This window comes from Tympanuchus pallidicinctus, unplaced genomic scaffold, assembly GCF_026119805.1.
Source record: "Tympanuchus pallidicinctus isolate F22 unplaced genomic scaffold, pur_lepc_1.0 scaffold2, whole genome shotgun sequence".
Classification (NCBI taxonomy): Eukaryota; Metazoa; Chordata; class Aves; order Galliformes; family Phasianidae; genus Tympanuchus; species Tympanuchus pallidicinctus.
In genome coordinates this window covers 30,298,622-30,315,590 of record NW_026294721.1, presented here as the reverse complement: position 1 = coordinate 30,315,590, position 16,969 = coordinate 30,298,622, and the positions used below count along the sequence as shown (strand labels likewise).

The 16,969-nt window shown below is 42.1% G+C and overlaps 1 protein-coding gene across 1 annotated transcript; it reads right to left on the bottom strand.

The window, feature by feature from the left end:
* Positions 1 to 4,058: 4,058 nt before the first annotated feature.
* LOC128080512 (alcohol dehydrogenase 1) lies at positions 4,059 to 15,360 on the bottom strand. Its single transcript, XM_052682849.1, has 9 exons — positions 15,219 to 15,360; positions 13,374 to 13,475; positions 12,232 to 12,370; positions 10,948 to 11,035; positions 10,615 to 10,840; positions 9,666 to 9,926; positions 9,069 to 9,204; positions 7,251 to 7,389; positions 4,059 to 5,347 (listed from the first exon to the last, which is right to left on the bottom strand). The coding sequence occupies exons 1-9, from the start codon at positions 15,234 to 15,236 to the stop codon at positions 5,323 to 5,325; spliced, it is 1,134 nt and encodes a 377-aa protein (XP_052538809.1). The 5' UTR covers positions 15,237 to 15,360; the 3' UTR covers positions 4,059 to 5,322.
* Between the last annotated feature and the right edge of the window lie 1,609 nt (positions 15,361 to 16,969).

The following is a 16,969-nucleotide window of genomic DNA, read 5'->3' as shown; positions in this document are numbered from 1 at the left end:
TAAAACGTGATATGGTGAAGTCAGGGGTGGGAGCTTGTGCTTGCCCTTGGCAGTGAGGCCCAAAACCCAGCTTCCAAGTCATGTGAGCCCTCTGAAAAACTTCTCCTAGTGCAGAGAGTCATGGCTAATGTGTCTTTCTTCTGGCTGAGGCTTAGAGGCCCTGTTGTTTGCCTATGGCTTCAGCTGTGTGAAAGTACTGCTGGTTCGGCTCATCATCTGCGCTGTGATGATCAAGTTCTGCCATGCTGTTGTGAGGCGCCTACATCCTTGGTGTTCCCAAACCCATGTGCACTTAGGACATCTGTTATTGACTTTACATGCTCTTGAACAGGACAGAATTGACGAAGTTTGTTGTAGTTTCTCCCTTATCTAGGAATTGCTGCATGGTATCCCATGGAAAACTGTCCTCAGAGACATAGGAATGGAACGCTGCTGCTAGCACTCTAAGAACACCTTTCTGAGAGCACAAGAGTTCTCAATCCCTCAGCAGGGAAAAGAAGGAAATGTATAAGCGGTGAAAGCAGGGATACTGGCCTGGAAAGAATGCAGGGATGCCATCTGAATGTGTAAAGATGGGATCAGTAATGCCAAGGCACAGATGGAACTGAGCTTGATGAGGAATGTGAAAATTAACATGATGGGGGTTTAGAGAAACAATAGTCAGAATAGACGGACAAAAGAGAGTGTACCTCCTCTGGTAAATGAGAAGGGAGGACTAGCTTCAACAAACATACAGAAAGCTGAGGTACTCCGCAAGTTCTTAGCCTCAATATTCATTGGCAGTCAGGCTTCTTATGTCTCTTTTGTGTCACTGATCTTTTAGGTGGGTCAAGGGTGCAAAATCCCTCCCACTGAAAGAACAGAGCAAGCCATATACTGCCTCATAAGGCTGAAATTGTACAAATCTATGGGGCCAGATAGCATGCATACCAGGGTCCTGGTGGAATGGGTTGATGTGGCCACCAAGTCCATCTCCTTCGTATTTGAAAAGTCAGGGCTGTGAGGCAAAGGCTTGGTGACTGGAAAAAGGGAAATAATCACTCCCATTTTAAGGAAGACCTGGGGAACTATGGACTGGTGAGCCTCATGTCTGTGCCTGGGAAGATCAGAGCAGATCCTCCTGGAAGCTATGTTGAAGCACATGAGAGATATGGAGGTGATTTGAGATGGCCAACATAGCATCTTCATCAATGACATCGACTATGGGGTTGAGTGCACTTTCAGCAAGCTTACCAATGACATGAACATGTGGGTTGACACACCAGAAGGATGGGATGCCATGCACAGGGACCTAGACAGGCTTGAGCAGTGGGCCAATGTGACCTCATGAGGTTCAACAAATCCAAGTGAAAGGTCTTGCACCTGAGTCAAGGCAGTCCACATTGCCAGTACAAATTGGGAAATGAAATGATTGAGAGCAGCTCTGCTGAAAAAAAAAATTGGGGGGACTGGTAGATGGCAAGCTGGACATGAGCCAGCAATGTGTCCTCACAGCTCAGAAAGCCAACTGTATCCTGGGCTGCATCAAAAGTAGTGTGGCCAGCAGGTTGAGGGAGGTGATCCTGCCCCTCAACTCTGTGCTGTTGAGACCTCAGCTGAGGGTTTCTGTCCAGATGTGGAGTCCTCAGTACAGAGGGACATGGATCTGCTGGATTGTGTCCAGAGAAGGACTATAAAAATGATCCATGGAATTGAACGCAGGAGTTCAATTCCAAAAAAGGATCCATGGAATTTCCTACAAGGACAGACTGAGAGAGCTGGAGCTGTTCAACCTGAAGAAGAGAAGGCTGTGAGGTGACCTGATAGCGGCTTTTTGGTATTTAAAGGGGAGCTTCAGGAAAGAAGGGGACAGACTCTCTAGCAGAGTCTGTGGCAATAGAAAAAGGGGAAATGGCTTCAAGCTCAGGGAGGTTAGATTTAGCTTAGGTGTAAGGAAAAAAATCTTTTACAGTTAGGGGGATGAGGCACTGGAACAGATTACCTGGTGGTTTGATTGATGCCCATTCCCTGGCAACTTTCAAGGTAAGGCTGGATCAGGCCCTGGGCAATCTGATCTGGCTGTGGTGTCCATGTTCAACTATAAGGATTCTATGATGCACTAAGGGCACATTGTGTCTGACCAATCTGGTGGCCTTCTGTGATAAAGTGATGGCAGTGGTTGATAAAGTGTCATGGTTTTGTGATTTTTGGCTTTCAGTATTCCACATCATAACATCATGTGGGGCACTGGGACTTTAACTGTCAATGCTCAAGTCCTGGGTACCTGCCCTGAAGAGAAGAAAAACTACATTCCCCAGGGGATCTTGCGGTCAGGGAGAGGAGGTTTAACTCCTGGCAAGGAGTTTCCCTTTTCTCGCCTGCCCTTCGTCGTGGGCGCTGCTCCCGTCTCCCTGCTGCTCAACTGGACTGCGCATCTCACCTCAGCGTTGTGGTGAGGCCTTTCCACCTTTTCAGACATTCTCTCTCTCATTGTATTTGATTTATTAGCTTCAATTCTGATTATATTGTATTATAGTGTGTTATCTTGCATTCCGATAATATATTTAGTAAATTAGTTTGTTTCTCCTCAGATTGTTGCCGCTGTTTTTAATTATTTTGGGGTCCCCTGTTTCTTTTTTTCCAGAGGCACGGATCTGCAGATCCCTCCGCCCCGCTCATCACGGAACCGGGCCGAACCAGCCCGTAAACCGTTGATATAAAGGAAAGGCAATCCATGTAATCTACCTGGACTTCTGCAAAGCTTTTGATACAGTCCCATACCATATCCTCATTTCTAAATTGGAGAGATATAGACTTGGAGGCTGGACTATTTGGTGAAAAAAGAATCTGTTGGATGGTCACAGCCAGAGGGTTGTGGTCAGTGGCTCTGTGTCTAGATGGAGGCTGGTCATGAGTCATGTCCCTCAGGGGCCAGTCTTGAGATTGGTGCTCTTCAACATCAATGGCCTAGATTGTAAAATCAAGTGCACCCTCAGCAAATTGACTGAGGAGACTAAGCTGAGTGGTGCAGTTGGTACAACAGAAAGAAGGGATACCATCCAGAGGGACCTAGACAGACTTGAAAAGAGGGCCCATGAGAACCTAAGTGCAACAAAATCAAGTACAGGGTGCTGCAGTGGGGTCAGGGTAATCCCAGATATGTGTACAGACTGGGAGAAGAGCCCATTGAGAGCAGCCCTGCTGAGAAGGACACAAGGGTCCTGGTGGATGAAAAGCTGGACATGAGCCAGTAGTGTGTGCCTGCAGCCCAGAAAGCCAACAGTGCCCTGGGCTGCATCAAAAGAGGGGCAGCCAGCAGGACAATGGAGGTGATCGTCTCCCTCTACTCAGCTCTTGTGAGGACCCATCTGGAGTACTGCGTCCAAGCATGGTGTCCCTAGTAAAGGAGGGATGCAGAGCTGCTGGATCTCATATGAAGAAGGGGAGAGGGAGCTGGGCTTGTTTAGCTTGGAGAAGAGAAGGTTCTGGGAAAACCTCACTGCAGTTTTCTAGTAGATGAAGGGTGCTTATGCGCAGGAAGAAGACTGATTTTTTACACACCCTGATAGTGATAGGACAAAGGGAAAAGAGCTTGAAACTAAAAGACGGGAGATTGAAGTTGGATGATAGATGTAAATTCCTTTCTTACTGGAACAGGCTGCCCAGAGAAGCTGTGGATGCTCCATTATTGAAAGCGTTCAGGGTTTGAGTGGATGGAGCCCTGATCTGGTAGGGGGCAACCTTGGCCACAGGAGGGGATTGAAGCCAGATGATGTTTAAGGTCTTCTTCAACCCAAAGGTGATCTCTAGCATCCCCAGTGCAGAAGGGCAGTGCTAATGGGCCTGACATCTGGTGTAGCAGTCTCCTGAGGCATGGCAGTCTTGTGCTGGGACAGTGGCTTCTGCTCCGTAGAAGTACAGCTGGGCAACCCATTCCGCAGCCCTACCAGTTCAGCCAAACATCAGTGTGTTCGTGGCCAATTAATTGCTTTCTGTTCCCACCAGGTAGGTTTAATCAAACTTTTTTTTACTTCTGTTGAGCTCAAAATTAAGATTTGTCTTAGCATATACAGAAAAGCTTTGCCTCCACAGAAAATGTTTTATTAGAAGCCACTGAGAACTGAGACATTATGCCCCTCTTGTTTCTACTGAATTATTACAGACAGGGATCAGTTACATAGAAATTGAAAGCCTGCTCCCCCTCTTTGTACAAATATGTCAGCGATCCAGTTCATGCTGTTGGTTCTCACGCACTACCTGCCCAGCTGGTTCAGCCCAACATCTACCTGGTGATCATCAAGTTCTGCCTTTCTGCTGATGGCTGCCTGAGCCCTTGATGTTCTAAAACCCCTGGGCACTCAGGACAGCAAAAATAGACTTTGCATGCACTTTAAACTGCTTTTACGGTCCACAAAAAGTCTTTGGACCTGACTGCCCAGATAGTGCCACATGAAGAAATCCTTGATGTTTGGGTCTTAATTGCTGAGCAAGCTGAGTTAAGTAGACGCATGTATGTTAGAGCAGCTCCTTCTGATAGGTCTAATCTCTCAGTAAACCTGTCTTCAAATCATTAACCCTGCTGGGCTGCTCAAGGACTTGTTCAGCTGACGTACACTGTTTTCTCTGTCCCCTTATTTCAGTCTCCTTTACCCAGCTACTGGGCAAGTACTGTATGTCTACCTTTGTGTACTTAGCCACTTCCAGTAGTCCTATCATCTCCTTAAAAAGATTAGTCTGCGTAGGCCATATTTTCCAAGATAGAAGTGCCTCTGTCCACACTTCCAGGTTGCAGAAAGCAGCAAGATTCCGTATTTGTTTTGGCAGCTGATGGGATGCACTGGAATGGTACTGAGCTGTACTAGTGGCAGTTTAGGCTAGATAGTAGCTGATTTTTTTCATTTTACTGTGCAATCAGATGTAGGAAGAACAGGTTTTGTAGTAAGGTAGTTGAAATAGTAAAGTAGAAATAGCTTCTGTTCCTGTTTCCAGATTACAAATGCAGAAAAAGCTGTAAGATTCTTAGTTTGATCTTTTGCAGACTGTCACCTGTCACTTGGTATTCACAGTTAAAGATCAGAAAACAAACCTTTCATAACACCTGCCCCAGCAGCACAGGCTGTAATATCATTTTTGGATATTAAGAGAAATTTGACAGCGGTAATAAAAAACAAAAGATGGGAAGAAAGATGATTGTTTCCATTCTAAGTGCTTTGCTTGAAGTCTGGATGCTGAGCATGATCCTTTTAAGCGAAGGCAGTGGTGACACTTTTCAGCAATGTCTGATTCGTATCAGTTGTACTGGAGCAGAATGAAGTTTGTTCTGCTGCTGAGCCATCAAGAATGCTACAATACTAGGACGCTGCGAATACTGAAATATAAAATGATAAATTAGTGACTAGAGAAAGGGCCCTGTGCCAACATCTGCAAAACTTTGCCATTTTCTCTGAACAAAATCAGGCTATCACTGTCAGCCAGGGCAGTCCTCCCCTCCCAGCCCTAGCTCTAGTAAAACGATAAAGTAGATATACAAAGCCTGCTGCAGATGCAAAGAGAGCAAAGTCCACCAAGCTAAATGCACTCAGTATCAAATGAGAAAAAAGAAGGGAGAGCAGAGCTGAAAGCCGCCATAGTGGGACCTTCAGCACTAGAATGGAAAGCATTTTCTTTCTCTTAGGAGTTCAAAACATAGACTGTCAACATAGAGACACTTGCCACAATAAATCTTAAAAACTACCATCGTGCTATGAGCATTCCCATTCACTTTTTGAGGCTATTTGTTTCTCTTTTGCTGATTAGAAATGGCATGCAAGGAAATAATTAGCTCTGCTCTGACTCCTTTCTCAAGCAGGTTATGTTGATTTCTGGCATAGATGATGGGGCCTGGAAATTTTAGGTCAGGTAGGTCTTGGCTCTCACCTGCTAGAGTGTAGTGGGCCTAATGTACACGGACAGTGAGCAGAGGCAGTCAGGAAAGGTGGTAATTCACTTTCTTGCAATGGTTTAAAAGCTAGTCCCAACTTTCTAATGACTTTGGCTAAATAACCATAGGTACTTTGTAGGTACATTGTAGTGTGGTTCTTGCATACTCTATATGATATGTTGTCAACACTCAAGTGTTTTACCCAGTAACCACTGAAATGTTTCACTTCATAAATGACTGGGTTAATGTCTTTGTCTTCAGACTGACTGTCAGTTCTTTAGCAAAGCAATGGTATCCCCATCCTCACCACTTCCTCTGCTTGTTACACTAAAAACTAAAATCAGTGCAATTAACAGTTACAACGGATATAAGGACAGTAAAAAAAAAAAAAAAAAAAAAAAAAAAAATGGAGTTAAGTGCTGAATAGTTGGAACCTGAGAACAAATCTCAAAGAAAATATGAGGGGCAAAAATCTGCTACATGCTTTTTGTAATTAGAATGAGTAATGCCTAAAATGCTAGCAACTGGCAGTGAAAAGGAAGTATAAATGCAGTTATCCAGATTGTAAACAACAGCTAGAACCTTCAAGAAGGGTAGCCTGAACACATATTAAGATATATAGATATATTTCTCACTTTTGCCAGTGAGAATTTTCAATTTTTGCCATGGAGAATCTCATCAAACATCTCTGGCAAACGATATTCCTGATTTCAGTATCCTACAAAAACACTGTCTGAGCTGAACTCTCAAAATATTTGAAGAATGCCAAATTGTAAGTCAGCATGCACTAGTTCTGTATATACACAAACTACTTTCCCTTTTGAAAAGCTCCAAAGCGACTACCCAGTGAATTTAGGACTAATTGCAGTGCGACTCTGTTCCCTAATTCACTGTATGAATGGTAAGTTGCTCTTCCAGTAAACATAGGTTATTCCTATGTTCCTATTTGTCATCCTAAAGCACTTCCTGAGATGTGATAGACCTAGCTTCCATGTTCTTCTAGGTCGATGTTTTCAGTTTCCTTGCGTGCTCTTTTCCAATGGGTGCTGACTTGCTGTTCTGTGAGAGCTTTTCTCCCTCTGCCACAAGGACTCTTTGCTCAAATCAGACAGGAAGCAGAATCTAAAAATTCTGCTGGAAAGAAATAAAGCACCCAATACATTTCAAAATCTAAAACTTTGCTATCTTTTGTTACTACAGCAGCTGTTCGCGGACACATACTATTGTGGCCAAGAGTAATGGGCACTGTGGATTGCTTTCATCATTCTCTGTCACAAAGTCAGTCACGCTCTGTCTCACTGTGCAGTTCTTAAAGTTAAGATTCTTAAAGATAAAATTAAGCAGTGTTTACCTCTTTCCTGTCCTTAGCAGATCAAATCCTTCATTAATTTTAGCGAGAGGAAGAGTGTGGGTTATTAATGGATCCAAAACAAACTTTTTCTTCATGTAATCAGCAACCAGTTTGGGCACTGCATCTTTACTCTTCCAACCTGAAAGAAAACCACAGACAATGGATAATGAACCATTAAACGCTACTCAAAATAGATAAAACTTACAGGGGCTTAAATTCTTAGATAAACTTTCTACAGCAGCATAGCATGATGAAATACTGCAGTACAACTTGACCTTTGTAATACAGACTGCCAAGAGGAAGTGCTGTACTAAGTGTAGCTAGTCCACAGTGGAGTGGAGTGTGTATGACCAACACATACACACCAAGCAAATAAATACTGTACTGGTACAAGTCTACGTTTCTGACATTTGAGTCTTAAAAGATAAAGACACCCCCCACACTCTCCTTGTATGGGAACTGCTGAATCACAGCCTGAACCTCTGATTGACCACCTGAGGCCATGAGTCAGCCACAGGAGCACAGCTGAAGGCAATTCACCTATGCTGCCGGAAGGGCTGGAGCCAGACTCCACCTCTCCTAGTTCCCATTTAAGAGCTGACTGCCAGGGGGGAAGGATCTCTTCCTAGAGATTACTTCCTGTGGAGAATATTGTGAGCCTAGAACATTGGTAAGCATTTTCCATTTATTATTTTCCTGTTGTAATAATCTTACTTAGCCTAACTTTCCTGTACATTTCTTAATGATAACATCTGTATATTCGTTGATTGTACATGCCTTAGTACTGCTTCATCCTGTTTATTGATGCCTCAATTCCCTAAATCACACACAAAAAAACTACAGCGCTGATATTTCTGTTGGTGACTAGAAACTTAATAGGAACAAAATAGGGCAGCAGGAGGGATTGCCTGTTTTTTCTAGGCTTTATCTGGCACTGCTTCTATCCATTATAACAGGATCCTCTCTCAGAATAACCTAATTTGTCTTTTCCTCTTTTAGTCAGGTGTCTATTGAATGCATCAGAGGAACGGGTTGCAAAAGGGAAAACCCGCTCTTGTAATAAGCTTCCTCTGTCTTCTAGTTCTTTTAGTTTTGTTTTCACTGAGTGTGAAAATCCTCTGGAAAAGCTCAGAAAAGAGAGCAATTGTGAGTGATGGCAGCTTGCTGGGGCTTAACCTGGTAAGCAGGTTGGTCTGATCTGAATGTTCTTTGCAGTTCCCGACTCTGTCTTTGATCCCTGTTCTTCCTTCTCTTTTTCTCTTCATTTGTCTTTTCTGCTCTTACCTCTTTCTTGCCCAGCCTTTCTTAATAACTTCCACTTTTGCGCTTTTCTGTCTTTCATTTTCTTTTCCCTTTCTCTTCTTTTCTCCTTCCTTTCTTCGTTCTTCCCATCTTTTTTTCCTCCTTTTATGTTATTTTTCTCCCTTTGTCCTTAGCCCACATCTTTCTTCTTCTCACTCCTTTTTTCTTATCCATTTTATCTACTCCTTCTACATGCACCAGTCTGTTTTCCATCCTTCTGGGCCCTCTCCTCTCTGCCTTTTTTGTTTTTCCTTCACTCTCTCCTCTTTTTTTCTTTTTTCTCTTAATGTTGACATTTTTGTGCCTCTCATTCCCGCCTTTCTCTCTGTTTTTCTCTCTCTCTCCTCTGCTCTTCAGTAACCATTTGATAGTAGTTCCTTCAGGGATTCTTCGTGCTACTTTATTAGCATATTAGTTATCAGTAGTATGTCCAGCTATCAATAATCCACTCCCTTTGATTCAAGTTAATAGACAAGTTTCACAAGCCAGCCCAATCACATCTTTCCAAGTCCTCACCTCCAAAGACGGATCCTTTCCAGGTGCGACCACTGAAGAGAAGCATGGGGTCAAAACTAATCTTCTGTGCTGCAGGGGGCACTCCCACAATCACGCTGACTCCATAGTTGTTGTGGCAAGAGGCCAAGGCCTCAGTCTGCATTTAAAACAGAGGGACATGCCAGTGTCATGCAAGTCTTGCCTTCAGGGCTCAGAACCTTGATTCCTTCTGTCAGGGATCAGCTTGCGTTTCCAAAAGTGTTTCAGTAGCTAACACCATTTTATCCACTCATATTTTAGCTTGTTCTGTTTTCCAATTTTGTCTTATTAGTGATAAGACACTGCTGGATAGACAATGTTGAGTTTACATGTGTAAAAATGAGTCACCCTGCTTGGATTCCTTTCCTATTAGAATTTACACTTAAGATCCTTTTCTGAAGTTTTTGAGTATGCTTCTGTCCCTGCATCTTGCTGGCTGATAGCCAGGCTTAACAGGCTTCAAGTTAACTTAGCACTTTACTGGCAGCTCTCTGCTCCTCACTACTGGTACTTAGTGGGTTAGAGAAAAGTCAGCTAATGAGTTAATGCCTCTTTTGACCACATCTTTTGTTTGCATACCATGGTCTCAATACGGCCGATGACCTCAAAGGAGTAGTCCACACCCTCACCAGTCATTTCTGTCAGCACTTCATGAATGGGCTTCTTGAAGTCTTTAGGGTTGATGCAGTCAGTGGCTCCCAGCTCCTTGGCCTTGGCAAACTTGTCCTTGTTGATATCGATGGCAATGATGCGGGATGCTCCAGCTGCCTTGCAGCCCATGACAACAGAGAGGCCGACTCCGCCGAGGCCAAAGACAGCACAGGTGGAGCCTGCTTCTACCTATATTAACATGGCATCCTGTTACAGCCCATGTAATGACATTGCATTTTCTTACTTTCGATATATTCTCACCTAATCTACTTCTTGTATATTAGATCACCTGTTGAGAAGACATTTGCTAATGCATATGTACTAGTGCAGTAGCCAGCTACACTGATATAATCCTACACGCAACTAAGATAAATTATCCCTAGAATACATTTCTAAGACTAGATCTTCATTACCGCATTCGGCTTCAAGTTTATAGACAGATTATTTTTATGCTGCTCTATATTTCAATGGCATTAAGATCCGTAGTGTCACTCCACTGGAAATAGTGAAAAGTCACAGCTGTAAAAAGCCACATCTATGTACTGCTACAGATTCTTTGAATATACTATGTAAAGTCTCAGAATAAAAGAAGCCTGAAGTTACAATAACATATGTTGTCTCTGTCATAACATTTTTTGAGGACTGAGAAAGCTAGAGGTATATAAAAAAAACATAGCCAACTGCAATGAGGTTTTTTTATTGGATTTTCTATTGAAGACTTCTAAATACCTTAGAGGAACTGAGGAAGGCAAAGAACTAATATCATCTTTCCACCCTGAACACAGCAAAAAGAACATATGCCTGCTGGCTGCCATGCTGACGCCTTGCTTACAGGCCACACAATTCTGAACAGAGCAGAAACACCTACAGTGTTTACCTGGGCAGTCTGCAGAGCAGCCCCATAACCAGTTGAAAATCCACAGCCAATCAGACAAACTTTTTCCAAAGGAGCCGCAGAATCAATTTTGGCTGCAGCAGTTTCATGTACTACTGTATATTCAGTGAACGTACTTGTACCAATGAAATGATGAATTGCTTTCCCTTTACAGGTAAACCTAGTGGTGCCATCAGCCATTCTTCCAGTAGGTGAAGCAGAAGAAAGGCTGTTTGAAAAATAACCAGACATAATGGTAAATGAGATCTATCATATATGGTCAGTCTTGTGTAAGTTAAAATCAAATAGGAGTTGCAAGTAATCTAGGAAACTCACTCATTTTTACTGCACAGATTGCCCTTGGTGCTTAAGCAAGATTTGCACTCCCCACACTGTGGAACAAAGAGTGGAATAACTGCGTCTCCTAGGAAGAAAACAGTAATGATTAAACAAACAGACACAAGAAGCGTTCAGGTAAAAACATGAAACAAGTACTTTTAATTCCTAAAAAAAATGTGCAGTAGGAGTGCAGTGCTGAACTTATTTCCTTCCACTGCCTCCCTCTGACATAGTAGACATCATTAATGTACTTCTGACAACAGCTTTCAACACACAAAATCCTGTGTGTCTTTCACAGATGTGAAACTGAGCTATGCCTTAAATCTTCAAAGCTACTGCCATTCACAAAGTATTCATTCAGCAGTTTTTCGCATCTGCTACTTACTAATGCACAGGTGAGGAAACTGAGATAAAAACTGACATCTTCTAGGACAGGAGGTTGGCATGTTAAGATAAGAGAACTGTAAACTGTTTGTAGAAATAGGAAATAAGTTAAGCATTAATTTGCTCGCTCTCCTGAATCGTCATCTTATTTAAAGTAATTATCAGAGAAGCAGCAATGCGTGCAAGGTAAGGCATCTCTAATTCTTTAGTACAATGATGCCAATTAACAAAGTAACCTGTGTTCTCAGTGCAATCTTTTACCATTTCCCACAGCAACAAAGTATGATAAATCCCTAAATTGCTAATCTCTGCTGCAGGTCAATTTGTGATTTGACAGTTCTGATATGTGGCCGATACTTCACATGTTCAAAGTCAGTTTGATTTCCACTAAGTGGTGGAAAGTGACCTACAGAACACAAAATGCATATACATGCACAACATCCAGGCTTAGTAATCATTCTGCTAAATGAACTTTGCAGGTCTTGGAGCTTTTTCCCCCCATTTCCCTCAGAACTCAGAGGTAGGTGGGGTGGTGTGTGTATGCACAAGCCTGTGCTGCTTGTTTCAGCTCACCTGGAAACATACATAACAGAGTGATGCATCAAGTTCTGGAACCAAAACTTATGAGAAAAAGCAGCTAGGGCTATAATTGAAATTTAAAATAGACATTTTTGTTGAAGCAGAGATCTCTAATACAACTTATTATATGTACTGACCTGCTTTGAATAGACTTCATACTTGCGACCAGTAAAAACAAAGACACTTGAAGTACAGAGGTGTTAAAAGTGAATTACATAGATAGTCCTCTGCAATGCAAGTATTCACACATAATAGGCTTCAACTTAAACAGGAGCCTGAAAACTCAGCACAGATTTTGTGTTCAGTTCTGTTTCATACCTGGCTTTAATGAAGTTACTTTGTCCCCAACGCTTTCTACAATGCCAGCTGCCTCGTGCCCAAGGATGATTGGAAAAGGCATAGTCAGTGCACCAGTCACCACATGGTCATCAGAGCGACAGATCCCCGTGGCTACAATCTGGTTTAGAAGAAGGGTGAGAATGCTTCAGCAATTCACTATGTCACATCGTGCATGTACATTATGTCATATGTTTGGAGCAGTCCCTTGCTTCTCTCCAAAGTTACATATGCACACAATAAAACTAAGGGTAAAAAGATTTAATTGCTCAACTCCTAATCTTCATTGTTTGCATGTCTCTAATTTACAAAGCAAGACTCCTCTGTGAGTGTTGTGCTGTGCTGTGCCAGCCCTTCCCATCAGGAGTCCCACTGATTGCTGGGCAGAACAACAGGTGAAGAACAGAATAGAATCAATTCTTATTTTTATATTTACACATAGATATAAAATCTCAGTACCATATAAATAGAAAAGTATTGAATTAAATAACATTTCTATATAAATATTTATCATGTAATTTAAATCAATTTTAAAATGTTAAAATTTTTATTATGTGGTAGTACAATATTACTTGTAATTACATATGATATATGATCACTTATAATATTTTTATACATGCATACATTACACATGTAAAAAAAATACATAAAATTTCAGCCATACATAACATTTAACAGCACATTTTGTCTTTTCTTGCATTCAGCAGTTGTATTTGTTTTGAAAGTTTTAAATATGCCTTAACAACTTTTATTCTGACAAGTGCAGTTGTTGACCCCACGTAGGGGTTCTCCTCACACATACAACACTTAAAACTGCTCTAAAGCAACAGTATGAAGTGTAACAGATACTCAACACCCAGATCATAAAGGAAGCACCCAGTGCTATTTCCCAGCACGTATCCAAAAGCAAGGCAGAAAAGTTCAAAACAAACAAAAAAAGCCTTCTTAAAAAAAGGCATGATTGGATTTATGACTTGCAACATATTGCAGAGGAGCTCACTGAATAGCAACTATTTACCTACTGAATACTTTTCAAGACCACGTCCTATGAGTCTACAGAAATAATTGGCTAAGCAACATTAAATGCAATTCATAACACTTCTATTAAAAAACACTTTAAATACCTTAATACGAACTTCATGTGCTTTTGGTGGGGCAACTTCCACTTCCTCAAGAGAAAATGGTTTATTTGCTTCCCACAATACTGCTGCCTTGCATTTAATAACCTGAAAAAAGAGCAAAGGAAAAGGGAGAAGCCCTTGCAATGAAAATGTCAACACAATAAGATTCTTAACATCTGTACATGCAGAATTTCAATTCATTTCTGGGGAAGAGTGAAAACTAGGAAACAAATTAAAAATACAACAGTCAGGGTTTTTTTGCCACCAAGATCATGTCTGACTTTGTTCATATCTCTGTCCCCATTATTTGTTCCTGTTCCTTTTTGGTGGGGTCTTCTCATCACAGAACTTTGCACAGCTAAAGGCCATGGAATAAGATTTTTCGACATTTCCCTTAAGTAAGATGTACAAACTGCAAGTGCTCAGGTGCTATTATCTTAAGACCAAAACAGAAGAGAATTAAGTCTATGACTCCAGAAGTTCAGCATGTACCTAAGTATCCTGTGTGACTTGGGACCCTGCCATGCAGTGCGACACCGTGTTGCATGCTTCTGGGAAAAAATGATAAAAAGCTTTGATATGAAAAGTTAGCTAAGTAAAAACAGGCATGTCTAGCAACAAAATGCAAACTGGTAATGAGGAAAGCAAGTACTAAGAATTAACAGACCTGCAGTGTAAAATAGTGCACTTTCAGTAGCCAGATGTAAAGTGGGAAAGAGCAAGAGCTTTGAAAAAGAGGCATGAGAGGTCTGCACTAAACCCAATGCTTCCTGTAAAAAAAACATAATTACAAGTGAAGCAAGACCACATTTTAAAGGGCAACATTTTCAAGGAAACTTCCCCAAAAAGAGAAAAAGGACTTTATTGCACATCGCTCACTAATGAATTCACAATTTGCAAACACAAAGCCTGTGCAATGTTTGTAAGAGCAAAGATAGCCAATAACTGTGGATCTCTAAGAGCAAATGAATCTCTCATACAGTCAGGCATTGGTTAATTAGGCTGTGTTCTGATGGCTGACTGTGAGCTTTTATCGGCTGTAACAGAGTTCCCCAGATGAGCCAACAGCACACTTGATCTATATGACAAGCACTAACTGGAGTCACAGCATATTTTTTTTCTACTCGTGTTTTCTACCTTGACCTTAAAAATCATGACAGCAGAAGAAAAGCAAGCTGTAGAAACACACCCTTTTAGAGAGGAGGATTATGTAACATGGTCACATAAACTGCAAGGTAACTTGCATACTGCCTCAAAGAAAAATACACTGAAAACAAAGTGTGGTAACTCCACCACAACGCCCTATCATGCTCAGGCAAAGGCTGAACAGAGAACTGAACTTGGTGAATTTACCTCTGCTTGATGGTCTTAACATACGCATAATTACACCCTAAAATTTAACACAACGTTTTCTAAAGATGACAAACTGTTAATAAACTTACACGAAATGTAAAAAAGCTAGAAAAAGTTAGAATCAGCCCAAGATCTCAGAAGGGAAAGTGATGCAGCTGATAAATACATTTATTTGTCTGAATACTTACTACATTATATATTATATAATATATAATCGGAACTTGAAATTAGCTTTATTCTTGCTCTAATGTCATTAGCTTATGTTGCCTCAGTATTTAAATAAATTGAAATTATTGCCTTGAAGAGCCTAGCAGCCATTTCCTAGGACAGCACAGTGGTCTGCAAGGAAAAGCAGCTCTACTGCACCAGTTTTCTCCTAAATTATCATTTATAGCACCCCATCAGTATTTATGGTGTCCTTGCAAAGAAACTACATTTAAAATACATTTCTCAGCTGCAGCAAAGAAACTTTTCCTAAAAAAACACTCCGCTTACTTTGCCCGCTGTGCTCATGTTGGCTGGCACGTCTGTTTTGAATCTTGCTCCCACAGGTGCTGATTCAAGCTGCTGATAGCACAGTCCTGTCCAATGCCCCAGAAGCTGGTCTTACAAAGTGCTTCTGTAAGCGCTCAGCTCTAGCATTTAGCCAAGCTGCTGAGCTCGGAGTCCCACCCCTTACATCTAATGTGCCAGCAAGAAAGCAAACCACCCATCTGCTGAGATCTTTACAGCTTATTGTTTTCCCAGACCCTTTGTCACGCTCATCGCACCCTTTTCATAGCCTCAGCGTCATGGAAAGAAGGCACAAGCCCTGCCTGGAAGCTCGTCCCTCTTCCCTCCTCTCTGGGAAGCTGCCTTCCAAATCTACAGCCCTCAGGGGCACTGTGGGAGCAAGGAGAAGGGGCGAGCAGCTCCTGAACTCAAAATGGCAAGGTGATGAGAACACAAAGTCTTTGCTGAATTATATTGTTAACGCTCCTTAGAGCTCAGCTGATGTATCAAGACACATTATTTGCAAGCTGCTTAAGAAACATATGCTGTCAATCTGTGGCTCCATCTGCTCCTCGGACTCCTTAATTTTTACAATCTGGGTACTCATTGATCTGTTGGAACGGCTTTCAGTGAACAGTGACCAAAGACTACATGCTTAGTCATGCTGACTGGAAAACAAAATAAGAGAGAGGACACGTGCTTTTTCTTAACACGTGCAACAGCCTGCTGGATTTGCAAATGATTGCCCGACCTGTTGGATCCGACAATATCAGCAAGCCCAGGCCCCACCACTCCTCACACACCCACACACTCACCCTCTCTGGATGCAGTGCCCTGGTGTGAGTGGTTGTATTGCCAACTGATCACGAGCAGAGATCACAAGTGAAGGTGCAGGTGTGGTAGGCTATGCTGAAGGTCATCGTGCTCCTCTGCAAACTCAGTGGGACAGATTAAGTTCCAGACTCCTGTAACCTCAGGTGAATCTTCAGAGACAGCAGGATGTTCCAGCAGCCTCAGAGGTGTACCTCCAGCCTGCTAGGGATGCAAGCCCTGTTTGGTCCAGGTTAGAGGAGCAGAGATCACAAATCCCTGCAATTTAAAAGACCCATGGAGCAAAAAGAAAGGGGTGACTTAAGGCTTTCTATGGAAAGAGGCTAACAGGATCCAGAGGTGGTGACCTGACTCACCTCTGGGGCACAGCAGACATCAGGGAACTGATCCATAGTCTACTCTCCTCTTCTGAAACTAATCTCCTCCTTCTACCTCCAGGACCTTTATAGCATGATACAGCAGTGGTCGTGATTCATCGATTGATCTTGAAAATACAGAACTACAGGCAACACAGAAATTTCAACTGCTTTCAGTAAAGATCATAGGCAATCTAATTGCATAAACATATTTTGATTTATGATAATTCTACTGATCAGCTATTACTGCCTGTAGTATAGCAGATACTACATGATATGCTGAGATGCTTTGTGAACTGTATGATCTTCGTGGCATGTCTAAGGCAGAGGACTCACAGATAAGCCCCCCATTGGTGAAGCTCATAGATGGACACTAACTGGGCCATTACATCAATGGAAGTAACAAATGCTTTCTTCTGTGTACTGCTTACAGTAATACACTGACAGCTCCCTACCACGACACCAGATTATGCAGCTAGTCTTGATGTCTGAATTTTCTTTTATACCAAATGGGCCAGCTTAGCTTGTGCTCTCTCATTAAGTTGCTTGAATGTGGGCTTCTAACCA